Source organism: Euprymna scolopes, chromosome 20 (assembly GCF_053919585.1).
Source record: "Euprymna scolopes isolate OS-2025 chromosome 20, ASM5391958v1, whole genome shotgun sequence".
NCBI classification, from domain to species: Eukaryota; Metazoa; Mollusca; class Cephalopoda; order Sepiida; family Sepiolidae; genus Euprymna; species Euprymna scolopes.
The window spans coordinates 113,273,575-113,290,786 of NC_136501.1; the positions used below are offsets into that span (position 1 = coordinate 113,273,575).

Genomic DNA, 17,212 nt, shown 5'->3' on the forward strand with positions numbered 1-17,212 from the left:
GCTCAGACGAGCACTTGCCATGGTAGTAACGATAAAACAAAGACAGGCTCGCAACGTCATTCCTGTGGGAGAGAGGTTGCACGGGAGAGAAAAGGGCATCCCCCACTAGGCCACGAAGTCTATTTTGTACTCTGTCAAGACAGGATATGCTGTTTTTAGCAGCTCCTGCCCAGATATGGCAACAGTATTCCATCCTTGGACGTACTTGGCTTTTATATAGATAGAGAATTGCATCAGTAGTGAGATATCTTCTGGAGCGGTAGAAGGATCCCACCATCTTTCCAGCGACCTTGGCAATAGACTTGATGTACGTGTTCCATTTCAGATCAGGAGTAAAGGTCAAACCCTGAAGCTTGTCAAAACACAGGGCCTCACCCAGATGAGAGCCATCCATCAAAATTGATGCCAGATGGGGATCAGTGCGTTGATGATGTAAAGATAGGAGTTTGGTTTTAGATGCATTAAAAGTAATCAGCCACCTCCTTCCCCACTGTACCACGCGCTCAAGATCAGAGGAGAGAGAGAATCAGAGAGAACTTTGTCATTTACAGCCTTCGATGTGTTGCCATAGATGGTCGTGTCATCAGCATAGATGTCAACGAGTGATTTAAGTATGTATTTTGGGAGATCATTGATGTATATCAGGAAGAGAGTTGGGCCCAGGATGGACCCCTGAGAGACTCCAGCATTGATATTGAGGGTCTCTGATTTCTGCCCATCAACTACTACTCTTATGAGCCTATCAAAGAAATGATTTAATGATTGAGAAAACATTTCCAGTTATACCGTAGCTGGAAATCTTGAGAAGTAGGCCCTTATGCCATACCTTATCGAAGGCCTTTGATATGTCAAGAGCAATTGCCCTAGAGAGGAAGCCTTTGTCAAGAGATTCGCTAATCCTATGAGATATAACCGTTAGCACATCTACTGTAGATCTGGTAGAGCGGAAACCATATTGCATGTCACTAAGAAGGTTATTTCTGTTGATGTGGTTGACTACTTCTCTATTTAATATGGATTCCAGCAACTTACTCATGACACACAGGAGACTTATTGGTCTGTACTGAGAGGGAGATGACTTTTCACCTGAATTATTAAATACAGAGCATACTGATGAGGTTTTCCAGGGTGTTTGGAAGCACTTCTCTTTAAGGCAACGTTTAAAGAGTTTTGTAAGTATGGGGGCAAGTTCTGGTTGAAGCTTTTTCAGCACAATGATTGGAATGCCGTCAGGGCCAGTTGCTTTACTGGAATCTAGGTTCTTGATAAGCTTGGCGACCTCACACACAGATATTTGTATGTTGCTATGTTTTCTAGCCCCCTCCTCCCATCGTTTAAAATAGTTTCGTTCAAGAATAGAGAAAGGTATGATTTTTACTCATTAGCTTTGAACAGGACGAATTTATATTTATTTTTATTTAAAAAATACGATATTTTTTTTAGCGTCAAAGATAAGATGTCAAGTCTCATTCTTCCCGTCCGTGGCTAACACTTATAAACAACTGCATATTTTTTGAGAACTACATACGCATTGGTCCTTATTATAGAATGGCTGATTTTAAAATGATAATTATTTCGATTGTCGATACTTATCGAACCCATTTCGATACAAAACCTATCTAAGAACATTGCCACTTATATAAAGTACCTTCGCGTCAAATTTCATAAAAATCGGCCCATCCGTTTTTGAGTCCATAGGAAACGAACTCACAGACACACAGGCACACACACAAAGTTCCTTTACAATAGCAGAGATATATTGCTAAACTATCCATATTTAGCCATAGAATCACGTGAGCAATTTATTTATTTTTTTTTTTTTAAATATAATCATTTCTAATGATCCAAAGAAAAAATACCCATCGTTCACTTTTTATTTAGACTGGAAGATTTATTTCCAAATTCATTTCAAGCGGCGGAGGTTGTCTGACTTGCTATATGTTTTCTAGCCCTCCCCCCCACCTCCCATCGTTTAAAATAGTTTCGTTCAGAACTAGAAAAATGTCATGTTTTTTAATCGTTATCTTTGAACAAGACGTATTTACATTTTTTTTTTAAATGTACGATATTTATTAAAGCGTGAGAGATTAGATGACAACCTCATCCTTCCCGTCCGTGGCTAACACTTATAAACAACTGCAGTTTTTTTTTAGAAATACATACACATTACTCTTTATTATAGAATGGCTGATTTTACTACTACTACTACTACTACTACTACTACTACTACTACTACTACTACTACTACTAATAATAATAATAAAAAACTAAGAGACCAATCTGGCCGCAATTTTGTATGGGCATTTGTTATGACAAGGTGCAGCGAATTAACCATTATGGTTATCTGTTTGATGCACCGTTAAGGATTAATATTGATTAATAGTGATTAATATTTAATTAAAAATTAAGCACACATATAACCATATTAAAACATCAAGTTTAAATAAAGTATCATCGTGTGAAAAAAAAAAATCGATCCAGCCGTTTTCGAGTCCATGGGGAACGGACACACACACACACACACACACACACGCGCGCACACGTTCCTTTTATCTAATTGTACACATAGAGATAGAGATAAGGTCAAAATATCCCACCTAACAGCGAGTAGGACACCTGGTAAAAAGTCACGCACTTTAATGCGGGCGTTCAAAGCATCAATTTCGATAATGGAGAGAGCGTAATAAGTTAAACCGGCGCTCAATCAGCTTGAAAGGAAATAAAATAGGCCAATCTGGCTGGAATTTCATATGGACGTTTGTTATGATAAGGTGCAGCGAATTAACCGTTATGGTATCTAATCGACACACAGTTAGGGATTAATATGGACTAATAGAGATTAGCGGAGGAGGGGGGGGGGCAGCTTTGCCCGAACGTGAAATTCGCTTAAATGTGATATTTTTATTTGTCCAGATTTCGTATATATTATTATAGAATCGTGATATTAAAAGTTAAAAAAAAAAAAAAGTATTTAGGCGCCATAAGCTAGAATCGAACACGAAACTGTAGCACGCAAAGCTGCTGACGTTACTACTTCATTAACGTGGCACGCATATGAACTGATTGAAAATTAAAAATCAAAAATAAACCAAGATGAATGTACAAAATGTTTAACGATTGTTTCAATTTTTAACCATTTTGGACCCATTAAAAACATTTTTGACCCCCTTAAAAGCCATTTTGACCCCTTAAAAACATTTTTGACCCCTTAAAAACAATTTTGACCCCATTAAAATTCATTTTGACCCATTAAAAACATTTTTGACCCCTTAAAAACCATTTTTGACCCCTTAAAAACAATTTTAACCGGCTAAAGATCCATAAAAGAATGGTCTACAAAAAATCTAATTATTTGAGCCCCCCCCCCCCTAGCGTCGCTCGAAGGAGATAGAGTTTGAAAATATGGAGACAGACAGATAGATAGCCAGACAGACAGACATATAGCCGTTTATATATTAGATTAGTATTTAATTATTAAAAAAAACAAAAACCACTCATTTTATCATATTCAATCATCAATTTGACGTAAAATACTAATTTTGAGTCAACGCCCTATAACTTTTGTTTGTTTTAACGGGCTAAATAATTTAGTCTTTTGTAGTCCTCAAATGGCGTTATTAATCGTCCAACTAATTATCTTTGTAACCTTTATCCCCGAGTGGCCTCTGGGCCTTAATAAGCGGTGACCCATTATTATAAAAAGAAAATACCCCCCTCCTCTCTCACTTTCACGATTAGCCATTAATTTAGCACTGTTCGCACGCAGGACGCAACCTGACCAGTAAGTGACCGTTGCCGCCGGCGCCTTAACAACTATTATTATTCCGAGCGGCGTTAGCAGCAGCAACAACAAACATATATTGAAACAGTAAAGAAGTACTTACGTCAAAGTGGAATGGTTATATCGAAAAACAAAACATGATTCACCATTAAACTTGGGTCCGGACTTGAACGTTTCAACCTCCATAACAAATTGAAGAGGAGTACTTGCTAAAAGTGATAGTCTTCTGCATGACTTGTCATGAAGACATATTGGCACATTTTTTGTTTTCTGCGTGTTTTTTCCTGCGTGTTGATCATCTACGGGGTGCGTCGGGCGACAGGTAAGTGCGCATGCGTTTGTTGTGGTGTACCATGTTGTATCGAAGGCGCAGGCTCATCCCACCGCCTTTCGAAGCTCAACTAGAGGCGTAACCAGTGCAAGCGCTATCTATCCTCGGATGTTCTTCACACACACACACACACACACACACACACACACACACACACACACACACACACACACACACACACACATTAGTGATGGGATGATAAAAATATTTTTCCTGATTCCGATACAATTACCGATACTGTTCTAAATTTCCGATTCCGATACAATTACCGATTCTTTTAAAATGTTTGCTTTAAAGTTTTTTTTATTACCATAAAACCCCAAGTAATATGTGCCTATATTTTCGCAAACGATAGAGTTCAAAATAGACTTCGTAGCCTCGTAGGAGATGTCCTTTTCTCTTCCTTGCAACCTCTATCTCACAGAAGAGATGTTGCGAGTTTGTCTCTGATGTATCGTTATTTTCATGGAAAGTGTTCGACTGAGCTTCAATCTATGGTCCCCCACCGCCAAACTTTCACAAGAAACACTCGTCTAGCTGTAAACACTATCAATAATTCCCCCCACTCTTTATCTGTGCCTAAACCTAAACGTAGATTCCATGAACAAAGCTTCTTTCTTAGAACTGCACGCCTGTGGAATTCTTCCGTTTTCCTGCTTTCCGGCTGACTACAATATGGTTGTGTTCAAGCCTAACGTAAATAAGTTCTTGATGAGCCGTTCCATATAAGTTATCAAATTTACCAAATTTTCATTACTAATGATTACTATATTGTCCAATTTCTACTGTGCACTCTTTAACCCTTATCCTTGAGTGGCCTCTTGGCCTTGATAATGTGGTGATGCCTATGTAAAAAAAAAAAAAAAAAACCGTCAAAAAAAAATTACATTTATTGTATTTATTTGCTTTCCCACCGAAGCAAATTAGGCACAAGGTCATTTTTAATGAGGGGTAAAAACCAGCTCCCCTAAAAGTAGGCACTCTGGTTACCAAAAATAATAATTGTCCCAGTATAGAGGGTTTCCCCTCCATTGACAGGTACAAATTATCTTCAGTGAAGCATCTGCAGAACAGATGGTATTTATTTGCTCCCCCACCGAGCAAATTAGGCACAAGGCCAATCTTTTAATGTGAGGAGTGAAGGGAGGGGGAAGGGAAAAGGGGACCAGCTCCCGAGAGGTGGGAAATGGGAGCTGGTTAAAGGTCAGGCATGTGGGGTTGCCCCCACATCTGGTCTTTGCTAGTCATAGCTAGTCATAGCTTGCAGTATCTGCCGGAACAGATGGTATTTATTTGCTCCCCCACCGAGCAAATTAGGCACAAGGCCAATTTTTAATGTGAGGAGTGAAGGGAGGGGGAAGGGAAAAGGGGACCAGCTCCCGAGAGGTGGGAAATGGGAGCTGGTTAAAGGTCAGGCATGTGGGGTTGCCCCCACATCTGGTCTTTGCTAGTCATAGCTTGCAGTATCTGCCGGAACAGATGGTATTTATTTGCTCCCCATACCGAGCAAATTAGGCACAAGGCCGATTTTTAATGTGAGGAGTGAAGGGAGGGGGAAGGGACAAAGGGGACCAGCTCCCGAGAGGTGGGAAATGGGAGCTGGTTAATGGTCAGGCATGTGGTGTTGCCCCCACATCTGGTCTTTGCTAGTCATAGCTAGTCATAGCTAGTCATAGCTTGCAGTATCTGCCGGAACAGATGGTATTTATTTGCTCCCCCACTGAGCAAATTAGGCACAAGGCCGTTTTTAATGTGAGGTAAAAACCAGCTCCCCTAAAAGTAGGCAAAAAGGGGGCACTCTGGTTACCAAAAATAATAATTGTCCCAGTATAGAGGGTTTCCCCTCCATTGACTGGTACAAATTATCTTAAGTGCAGCATCTGCCGGAACAGATGGTATTTATTTGCTCCCCCACCGAGCAAATTAGGCACAAGGCCAATTTTTAATGTGAGGAGTGAAGGGAGGGGGAAGGGAAAAAGGGGACCAGCTCCCGAGAGGTGGGAAATGGGAGTTGGTTAAAGGTCAGGCATGTGGGGTCGCCCCCACATCTGGTCTTTGCTAGTCATAGCTAGTCATAGCTTGCAGCATCTGCCGGAACAGATACTACACTTTGATCCCGGCCCGAAGGCCAAGTGTTAAAATATATAAATTTCAGTTTTACTGATAGTTTAAATCTAATAATCAGTCATCATTTTATCATTAATATAAGCAATAGAAAAATAAGTTTATAAAAACAACACATGTAAAGGAATTGTTTTTGACATCGGAAATTAGGCACACATTTTTTCGATTCCGATACCGATTCCAATACCGATTCTGATACCTCAAAAGTTCCGATTTTTTCGATTCTCGATATTGATAAATTGATAATCGTCTCAACACTAATATATATATATATATATATAAATATATATATATATATATATATATATATATATATATATATATAATCAGTCTTTGACAGGCTATGGATACCCATGTAGGGGTGCCTGCGAGTGAAATTTTTGTGGTAGGAGGTGCGCAGTCTCCAACCACACCTCTCCTGAGTCGACATTGTGAAATATCAGTGGCAAGTGAAGTGTGTGAACAGAACAACCAGAAACAAATGCCGAGATAAGCGGAGAGCACATAAAATACAGCGCCTAAAATTCCCAAATTGTACTAACCAGGCTCAACGTTGCTTAACTTCGGTGATCTGACGAGAACCGGTGTGTCAACGTGATTATGCTGTATATATATATATATATATATATAGTTTGTTTATTATACAAAGATAATTGGTTACATATGTTCGCACATGTTTCAGTGGAATCATAATTCAAGGATAACACTTCACCAGACAAAAAGAATCGATTCATTTTTTGTCTGATGAAATGTTATAATTCCACTGAAACATGTATGCACATATGTAACTAATAATGGTTGAATAATAAACAAACTATATACCAGTTCTGTCTTGCATTGAGCACTCTTTAATAAACACGTGGGTTTCATTGGATTTACGTCTAGCAAACTAATCGATACAACCATTATATGCATGTATATAAAAAATATGTGTGTGTGTGTATATATACACGCATACACATATATATGTGCGCACACACACACACACACACACACACACACACACACACATATATATATTCTTCAAATAGGGTTCAAAATCCAACGATATTATTACAGCGGAGGGGGAAAGACCTAAAAACTCGACGATGTTTTGCCCGTTTAGTGCGGGCTTTTTCAAGAGTACTATATTTTATATATATTTTATATATATATATATATATATATATATTATATATATAAATCTGTCGTTGTGAAAAAATCATTTGCCAGTAAGTCAATTAACTTTCTGCAATCGCTGAATTGATTTGTTTTCATGAATCCACAATAATTTTTATATTATTTCTTTTTTTTTCTTTTTTTTTTTTACACAGTGATCACCACTTATCAAGGCCCGGAAGCCACTCAGGGATAAGGGTTATTGCAAGTACATTACGTTAGTGAGGAGATTTGCTGATATGTTTACTTAAGGGGGCGGTTCATTAGGAATTTGTTAACATTGGACTTGAAGACAACCAAGTTGTAGTCCGGAGGGAAGCAGGCAGACGGAACAGAGTTCCACAGGCGTGCAGTTCTAAGAAAGAAGCTTTGTTCATGGAATCCGCGTTTTGATTTAGGCACAGATATAGAGTGGGGGAAATTTTTCACAGTGGATTAAGTTAGACGGGTGTTTTTTGTGAAAGATTGGCGAGGGGGGACCAGAGATTGGAGTTCAGACGAGCACCTGCCATGGAAATAACGATAAAAAAAGGATATGCTTGCAACGTCTCTTCTGTGTATCGTTTCAATAACTTCTGAAAGACCTCATGGAAGCCCTCTTGTGTGAGCGTGTCAAGAACACTCGTCACAGCCTCTTTCATCTCTTTAATTGTCTTATGACGACAGTTTCTAAAGTTTTCCTTGAGCTTAGGGAATTACCAAAAGTGACAGGGAGCAAGGTCTGGACTGTAGGGAGGCTGAGGAACTGTCTTAATGCCTACTATAATCAAATAGTCTGTGATATTCTCTAAGCACTCTTGGGATAAATTTCGCAGAAATCTTCCGCATCTTCAGTTCCCCGCAAATAATAGTGTGTACAGTTCCCACACTGACATCAAACTGTGCACTTATTGTCTCTATAGACACACGACGGTTCTTATCCATGAAATTCTTTATTTGGCCAATCAACTTTGGTCTTCTGACTTTCTTACTCCACTACACCCTCCATAATTCCTCACAGACTCCCTGCCTTCCTTGAATCTCTTATGCCACTCCAAATCTGATGCTCGATTCATACAAGATGGTCCAAAAGCATTCTGAAGTGTTCCATACGTTTCCGTGGTAGTTTTTACAAATTTGAAACAGATTTTTATTGCATATCGGTCTTCTAAATTGTCCTCGCGTCGAGATTGTATTTTTAGAATTCATCAGCTGTGGCAATCAGACTTTAGTAGGATGTATTCTAATTCTTGCTGTAACTATTCATTTGAACCTTAAATCATAAAAAATGATCAGGTAACCCCGTAAGATGTATAGCAATAAACATACTGAATTTTCAAGAGTCAGCGACAAATTTTAAATACCTGTACAAAAAGTCTGGAAACTTCGAATTATTTTTCCTTTCTGAATTGATAAGATTTTTTTTATACATTACCCAAGTAGTTTTGCATTTTTTCTATTAATCTACTTTAATTATCGAACAAATATTTTAATGTTTACATATTTTGCCTTTATCACCACCTTGTTTAATCATTCTTATTACTATTGACCGCCAAATTTATGGAGCTTTTGGATTTTCATAACAGTCAGTCTTTAAAAATCTACCAAAAATAAGGTAATTATCAAATCAATATAAAATCTTCACCGATTAATAAGTCTTTAAAAATCTACCAAAAATCAAGTAATTATCAAATCAATATAAAATCTTCACCGATTAATAAGTCTTTAAAAATCTACCAAAAATCAGGTAACTATCAAATCAATATAAAATCTTCACCGATTAATAAGTCTTTAAAAATCTACCAAAAATCAGGTAATTATCAAATCAATATAAAATCTTCACCGATTAATAAGTCTTTAAAAATCTACCAAAAATCAGGTAATTATCAAATCAATATAAAATCTTCACCGATTAATAAGTCTTTAAAAATCTACCAAAAATCAGGTAACTATTAAATTAATATAAAATCTTCACCGATTAATAAGTCTTTAAAAATCTACCAAAAATCAAGTAATTATCAAATCAATATAAAATCTTCACCGATTAATAAATCTTTAAAAATCTACCAAAAATCAGGTAACTATTAAATTAATATAAAATCTTCACCGATTAATAAGTCTTTAAAAATCTATCAAAACTCAGGTAATTATCAAATCAATATAGAATCTTCACTGATTAACAAGTAAAGAATGTATTTTATATAGATGTAAATTTTTTTATACTCGTTGTATGAATATATTTTTGGTGACTTCATATTCTCCCTTCCTCATTTGTCCCTTTTTCGACCCCCTAAAGTCCAAGCGATCCATTATGCACACACTCATTTTGTTGAATGAGTGTAGAAAAAAAAAGAAGCTCACAGGGTGCCTTCGATATCGAAGATTGAAATCCGAAATTTGAATTTGCTTATTTAAAAAATAATTTTTTTTTTTCGTTTTGAAGTGTGAGATTCATTGAATATGTTATCAATAATTATTATTTTTCAGATTAGCATAAAAAACAAGTGAAGCATTCATGGTCCCCGTGAGTGCACAGTGAACGAGGCATTAAAAAATGACTAAGTTCAGCACCCAACCCCATTTAGCCCCAAGAGTCCCCAGGGGAGTCAACTTCTGGTGGAAATGAACAAACGGTGCAGTTTTAGGCATTAGCATATGTAAATTTGAGTTCTGCACCATGCAAAAAAAAAAAAAAAAAAGAAATGTCTAAGTCCATCATTTGCCCCCCCCCATTTAGCCCCAAAAGCCCCCAAGGCCTTAACATATTTAAATTTGAGTTCTACACCATGCAAAAAAAGAAATCACGATATCCATTATTTTCCATGTCCCCCACCCTATTTAGCCCCAAAAGTACCCAAGGTCTTAACATATTTAAATTTGAGTTCTACACCATGCAAAAAAAGAAATGACGATATCCATTATTTTCCATGTCCCCCACCCTATTTAGCCCCAAAAGTACCCAAGGTCTTAACATATTTAAATTTGAGTTCAGCACCATGCAAAACTGCTAAATAGACATACACAGAAAAATTTGGACAAATATGGTCAAATAGTCCCAAAAATGGAGTGTTTTTATTTGCCCTAAAAGAGCCCCTGGGGCACACCTAAGAGTTATCACGAAGTATACATAAACAAAATTATATAGAAATCAGTTACAACTTTTCAGAAAGTTTTATAAAAATTCAAGACATTAATTTTTTTTTAATGAGCACAAAAGTGTTAATTTTAGTCATTTTAACCCGTAAAGCATCCCGGGGGGGGTCAACCGGAGCTTTCCCGGAAAATCTATTCTGTTACTTTTTTATTCATATCATGTTTATTGTTTGTGCAAAAATTCCAAAAATTGCAAAGCGTAGTTATTGAGAAAAGTGCGGACAGACGAACAGACGAACGGACGAATGGACAAGGGTAAAGTTACAGGTTCACCCTCCTTTTGTTGGGGGACCGAAACAGAATGAATTTACAGGTCTACCCTTCTTTTGTCGGGGGACCAAAAAAAATTCTTGTACCCCCCCCCCCAAAAAAAAGAAAAATATTTATTTCAAGTCTGGACGAGTGTAATATCAACTCAGGATTTATGTAATCAAATATCTGCAACACGTAGCAACAGTGAATGCGAAAATTAAAAATAAGTCGACATGATGTATCCATGTCACATTCATGTGAAATCTAAGAATACTAAGGTCAAAGGTTAAGTGGTATTTAGTAAGAGCCAACCTCACAAATATGTTAGTCCTAACCACACAAATATGTAAATATCACAAAGTTTGCGACAAACCATATAATTCTGTGTTCAATTTTGCTTGCAGTAAGAAAACCAACAAGTGAAATTACAATGTTCTTATCTAAATCTTAACTGCTCATAATAAAAAAAACAAAACAATGATTTATACCACCCCTAACCCTAACCCTAATCCTAACTCTAATCCTGAACCTCTTCCAAATTTTGTTAACCTCTTAAAAATGGCGTCACTTTTCTTTTTGTAGTCAGAATAATCAAAATAATGCACAATAATCTTAACAATTTGTAGAGCTAGGACAACAGCATATTTTTTTCATTGTTTTGACTCTCGAGTGTGTATCTGTTGATATCTTATATGCTTTTATATAGAGTGATGTGGTTCTTGTTGATTAACTGTCGGATATATACTCGAGAGTCAAAACAATGAAAAGAATATGCTGCTGTCATAGTCCTAGTCGTTTTCTGGTTCTTTATTCTAGGTGTCCGAGTTCTTTGTTCTTGTCCAGTTTATGAAGGGTTCCCACGTATGTATTACATTTATTAGGCCCCTCCTATATAATTTTATTTCGAGGAACTTTCTTCTTATGTATTCTACTTTCTTTTTTTTTTTTTTTTTTTTTTTTTTTTTTTTACAATTTCTTTCACTTCTATCTATTGATTTGTTGGTGTATGCTTCTAGGATTCCAGGATCCCTAGATATTTATAAATTACACGTTCATTCTTCTTCTTCTTCTTCTTCTTCTTCTTCTTCTTCTTCTTCTTCTTGTTGTTGTTGTTATTATTATTATTATTATTATTATTATTATTACTACTACTACTACTACTACTACTACTACTACTACTACTCGCTAGGAGTTCTAACATAGGCTATCATCAAAGAATTCTCTTTGAGAACTACCGGTGGCGTTCCGTGGAGTTTGAGTGACGACACGTCTTTCAGTACTCTCCACCTCTTTCGATATCATTTGCAAATTAATTTCCGTTATCGCGACTGCCGTTTACCATTGATATCTCGTTGGTAACAGCCATTGGTCTTCACTGAAATTTGAGTGGCAATTAACCTCCCCAAGGTCCCAGTCTTTTTGCACTTATCCAGTGGAGGCCTGGTTAGTGCGTTCTCTCCTCTGTCTTTCCATCCTTATTAACCCTTCGCCAGTTTATTTTTTGTGAGGGAAGGAGGGGTAAATGAAAGAGAGGGGATGGGCAATTTTCACATTTAGTGTTTCAGCTCTCTTGATTGCGCTTTTTGGTTTCATTTCTGTAAAGTTTATATATGCCCAATTAGGATTTGTCAACCACGTAGACTAGTTTCTGCACTCAAGGGTTTTCCTTAAGATTTCAGCTGTTTTAAGCATTACCGCTCATTGCATAATCTCAGCCTTCCCATGGAATTCCAATCTAATCTTTAGGGCTGTTCCTAGTGCTCCTACAATTATTGGTATTACATTGCTTTTCTTCATGTTCCACATTTCTTTCAGTTCTCTTGAGAGTTCCGCATTTTTTTTTCGTTTTTCTATCCCTTTGATCCCCACCCTGTGGTCGACTGGGACGGCAAAATCTACGGTTTGGCGGGTTTTTCCTTCTTGTTAATTATTTTATAATCTTTTTGCTTGGACAGGTTTATCTGTTTGTATCTCCATGTTCCAAAGGATTTTGTAGTTTTCGTTTTCCTGCACTATCTCTGGCTTGTATTTGAACCATTTATCAGCATGTTCGAGGTGTAGTCGTCTGCATACTTCAAAATACATTACCTTCCACATGCAGCCATACCTATCCTTACCATCTCTAAAGAATATGCTAGTTTGCTGCATTCATTTATTATATAGTTTAATGTTTCGTTGCTTTCATTTACTGTTTTATTGTGTTTTATCTATGTTAGCTTTAATGTGGTTGGTTCTAATTGCGTTGTTCTGTGCTGTTGTCCGTAAGGATTTTGTTTATGTGTCCATGTGCCTTTTTCTTTGCCACACCCATGTGCCTTTTTTGCCACACCCATGTGCTTTTTTCTTTACCACACCCATGTGCCTTTTTTGCCACACCCATGTGCCTTTTTTGCCACACCCATATGCCTTTTTTTGCCACACCCATGTGCCTTTTTTGCCACACCCATGTGCCTTTTTTTGCCACACCCATGTGCCTTTTTCTTTGCCACACCCATGTGCCTTTTTTACCACCCCCATGTGCCTTTTTCTTTGCCACACCCATGTGCCTTTTTTGCCAACACCCATGTGCCTTTTTTTGCCACACCCATGTGCCTTTTTTACCACACCCAGGTGCCTTTTTTGCCACACCCATGTGCCTTTTTCTTTGCCACACCCATGTGCCTTTTTTTGCCACACCCATGTGCCTTTTTTTGCCACACCCAGGTGCTTTCATGGCTCTCTACGTTTGGTATTCTGATAAAAAAACACAGATAGAGAGTGGGGAAAATCGTTGACAGTGGTTGTAGCTAATAGAGTGTTTTTTGTGAAAGTTTAGCAAGGGGGATCATAGGTTGGAGTTCAGTCGAAACACTTGTCATGAAAATAGCGATAGAGCAGAGACAGGCTCGCAACGTCTCTTCTTCTGGGAAAGAGGTTGCAGGGGGAAGAAAGGGTATCATCTCATAAGTTTAGACGCCGGTTTTTAACTCTGTCAAGATTCTATCATTTTAGGATCTACCTGGCTCTTATACAAATTCTTTTCTTCTTCTTCTTCTTCTTCTTCTTCTTCTTTTTCTTCTTCTTCTGGTCCTCCTCTCCTTCCTCTCTTACTTCTCCTATTTCTTCTTTTTCTTTTTCTTGCTCTTATTCTTTTTTCTATTCCGTCTTTCTCCTTTCCTTATTACTGTTGTATGTTCTTCTACTTTGTTTTTTTTTTTGTTCTAGAGTCACAATTTATCATGGCTTTGAGGCACCTCAAGGATAAAGGTTAATGAATGCCACGTGATACAACATGATCGGTGAAAATGGTTCCTTCTTATTTTCCTCTTCTTTTTCTTCTTTTTGTACCCCAGGTCAAAAATGTCCCCGTGGATGGTTTGGTGCCAGCTGCAACAACGAATGCCATTGTCGAGGCGGAGACGATGTTTGTGGTGAGAAAGGATGCATAGATCTGGAATGTGAAATCGGATGGACGATGCCACCAGGCTGCCAAGAAAGTAACGGTTTTACACAAATACTAGCACGCCGGTCCGGCGTTTGTCAATCGTAAAATACACTTAAATATGAATTTCTTTTTTTATTTATACATATTCCGTATATATTATTATAGAGCCAGTTTCCTATTAATTATCATATTGTGCCTAATATCTAGTAGTGATTTAAAAAAGTTTTAAGAAGATATATGTCTTAAGCGCCATCAGCAAGAATCGAAACCATATCATTTAGCTATTAGATAAGTAATATATTTAAACACTTATGTATTAGTTACGGCATTGAATCTGATGAGTCTTTACGGTAAAATTGTGCAGGCATCTTATCTTGATTTAAACGTGATATATATATATATATATATATATATATATATATATATATATATATATATATATATATAGTGTGTGAGGGAAAATTTACTCGCCCCAAAATATCTTTACTCGTCCGACTTTATATCTTTGTTTCAGTCAATAATAGTAAATAATTTTACAACAATTCAAGAAATTACCGTGTGTATAATCTAACAAGAAAATGGTTTGTTTAACTCTTGTAAATTAACTATTTTATTATTACAAACATTTCAGTAAATATTCAACAAAACATTAAAATGCAACACAAGTTTCTTTATGTAGCATCATTCATATCATTGTTCCATAGAAATAAGAATCATTTCTTCGGATGCTTGACGGAACGATACGTTTTTTTTCCTCTTTCAAATGTTCGTCTTTACTTTTGTAAGCATGAAGTGTATGTAGTTGTAGCGTCGAAGAATTTTTTTCCAAATGAATTTCAAAATCAGAGAGCTAAATGAAGGCGATATTTTGACTACACGCCGAATGTGTAAATTTGGCCTCTTGTTGTCGTGACCACTCTTTTTTTCAACACGATATTCTAACGGTTTCATAGCTAGAGATGAAAGAATTCACAAATGATGAGACATAGGCCATTCTAAGTCACCACATCTTTGAGGGTCGTAAAATAAATGAGTTTTTTTCCGTTTCTTTATTTAAAGAAATTTTATCGTCTGGCGGGCGAGTGATTTACGGCTTTTAGTCGCCCCAAGAAATTTTCAATCGACTGTGGCGACCGGTCCTGTAAAGTCTTAAAAGCTGTATATATATATATATATATATATATATATATATATATATATATATATATATATAATATTTATTCAATTTGGGTAAACAAAATTTCATAAGTCGCTACAATGAATTAAATGTTTCAATCTTAAAAGATATCATCAGGTGACAAAATACCATATTTTAATTTTTGTTTTCATCAAAAGAACTGACCTCGAGTAAGAACAGAGCAATATTTTCGCCTTACGATGTCTTTTAAAACTGAAACAATAGATTTATTGTAGCGACTTATGACAATTTATTTTTATGCCTAAATTGAATAAAATAATATCTTACTCTTTTGATTGAGCACTATTAACAACCTCGTTGAAATTTAATGTTGTTTTTTTGTAGATATTATTAACCTGAAATAAATGCACACACAAATATATATTTATGAAGAAAATATGTTTATTCAATTATATATCACGTTTTATTTATACCACTCCTTTAACTTATGAATCTCGATGTAACTACAGAGAATATCACAAATAAATGACAAAAGTCTAAATTCTAAATTTAAAGATGTTGACCATCTTACCGTTTAGTTCTTTAAGTTAGCCGACATGCACAGTTTTTGACAGCACCTGTTTCGTAGCGCAAAATCGTTCATTTACTTATTATGTCAATTCTTGAATTTATTTCGCCCTTAACTCATCAGAAGAAAAAGCACTTATCAATTTTAAAAGAAAATAAAAGCATCTGAGTATGATTACAATATCCGAAAATTGGGAGAGAAGTTGCAGTTACATTTTCATTATATTACGCCATCTTTGAATTTTAAAGTAGAGTCACCGAATTTAAATTCCCGTATTAATAAATTGTATTCATTTTGATATACATTAATAAAACATATTTTATTTAATACTAGCGAGGCTATTCGGCGTTGCATTGGTGTGGTGAGGTGTATGTGTGTGTGTGTGGGGGGGGGGTAAATCGAAAAAAAATGGAAAATAAAGAATAAGCGAACGTAATAACCCTGTTTAAATGTTGTAACGTTTTTAAAATCGGAAAAACAAAAACAAAAACAAAAAAAACCCAGCGAACGTGATGCAAAATAAAGACTAAGCGAACGAAAAAAGAAATGGTATTAATAACCTTGTTTAAATGTTAATTTTTTTTTTAAATCGAAAAAAAAAAATAAATAAAAAACAGCGACCGTTATGGAAAAAACCAACAACAAAAAAGTGGCATAAAGAACCCTATTTCAATATTAAAACTTTAAAAATCGAAAAGAAAAAAAACCCCAACAATATGTCCGATATCTCGGATCAAAGGTGCAATCTTAGGATAACGAGTCTGCCACTATAACCACTAATCTATGATCGCTTGAGCGAAATTACGTCTTTTTTTAATAATTAATCTAATTCAAGAAAGAACGTTTTTTGCGCATGCGTGTTTGGCTAAACTGTCATGAAGGAACGATTTTTTGCTACCTTTCCTCATTGCGAACGTCTATTTCTATTGGAAATAATTGACCGTTGTTTCTAATTTTCACATATTATTCGACCAAACATCGACCTTCCAGACGGTTACGGTTTCGACCTGTTTTGATGCCACGGAGAAAAGTTTTAGGCAGACATACAAACATACGTACATTAAGCAGACAGGTGAGCTTTATATTACAGATTTTATTAATTTATTATTTATAATTAGTCTATATATATTTAATAAGATAATATTGATAACTGTAAAATTAAAAAATATATATTTATATTTATTTTATACGAAACTAATTACCTAATCTATGCATTTGATTACGGTAATAACCTTAGGTGATTTGACCTAAATTTTGCGTAGCTATATTATTTTATAACACACACACACACACACACACACACA

The 17,212-nt window shown here is 36.1% G+C and overlaps 2 protein-coding genes across 3 annotated transcripts in view; one reads left to right on the top strand and one right to left on the bottom strand.

The window, feature by feature from the left end:
- Nucleotides 1–4,022, bottom strand: part of LOC145241574 (uncharacterized) — a 91,596-nt gene extending 87,574 nt beyond the window's left edge. The window contains exon 1 of the mRNA XM_080104656.1: nucleotides 3,885–4,022. The gene's annotated coding sequence lies outside the window, so the exon portion shown is untranslated. The remainder of the gene's footprint in view (nucleotides 1–3,884) is intronic.
- Nucleotides 3,972–17,212, top strand: part of LOC145241573 (receptor-type tyrosine-protein phosphatase kappa-like) — a 69,608-nt gene continuing 56,367 nt past the window's right edge. For both annotated transcript variants that reach the window (XM_080104655.1, XM_080104654.1), the window contains exons 1-2: nucleotides 3,972–4,103; nucleotides 14,111–14,254. In XM_080104655.1, the coding sequence (XP_079960781.1) occupies nucleotides 4,022–4,103; nucleotides 14,111–14,254 (226 nt within the window). In that variant the 5' untranslated portion in view covers nucleotides 3,972–4,021. The remainder of the gene's footprint in view (nucleotides 4,104–14,110; nucleotides 14,255–17,212) is intronic.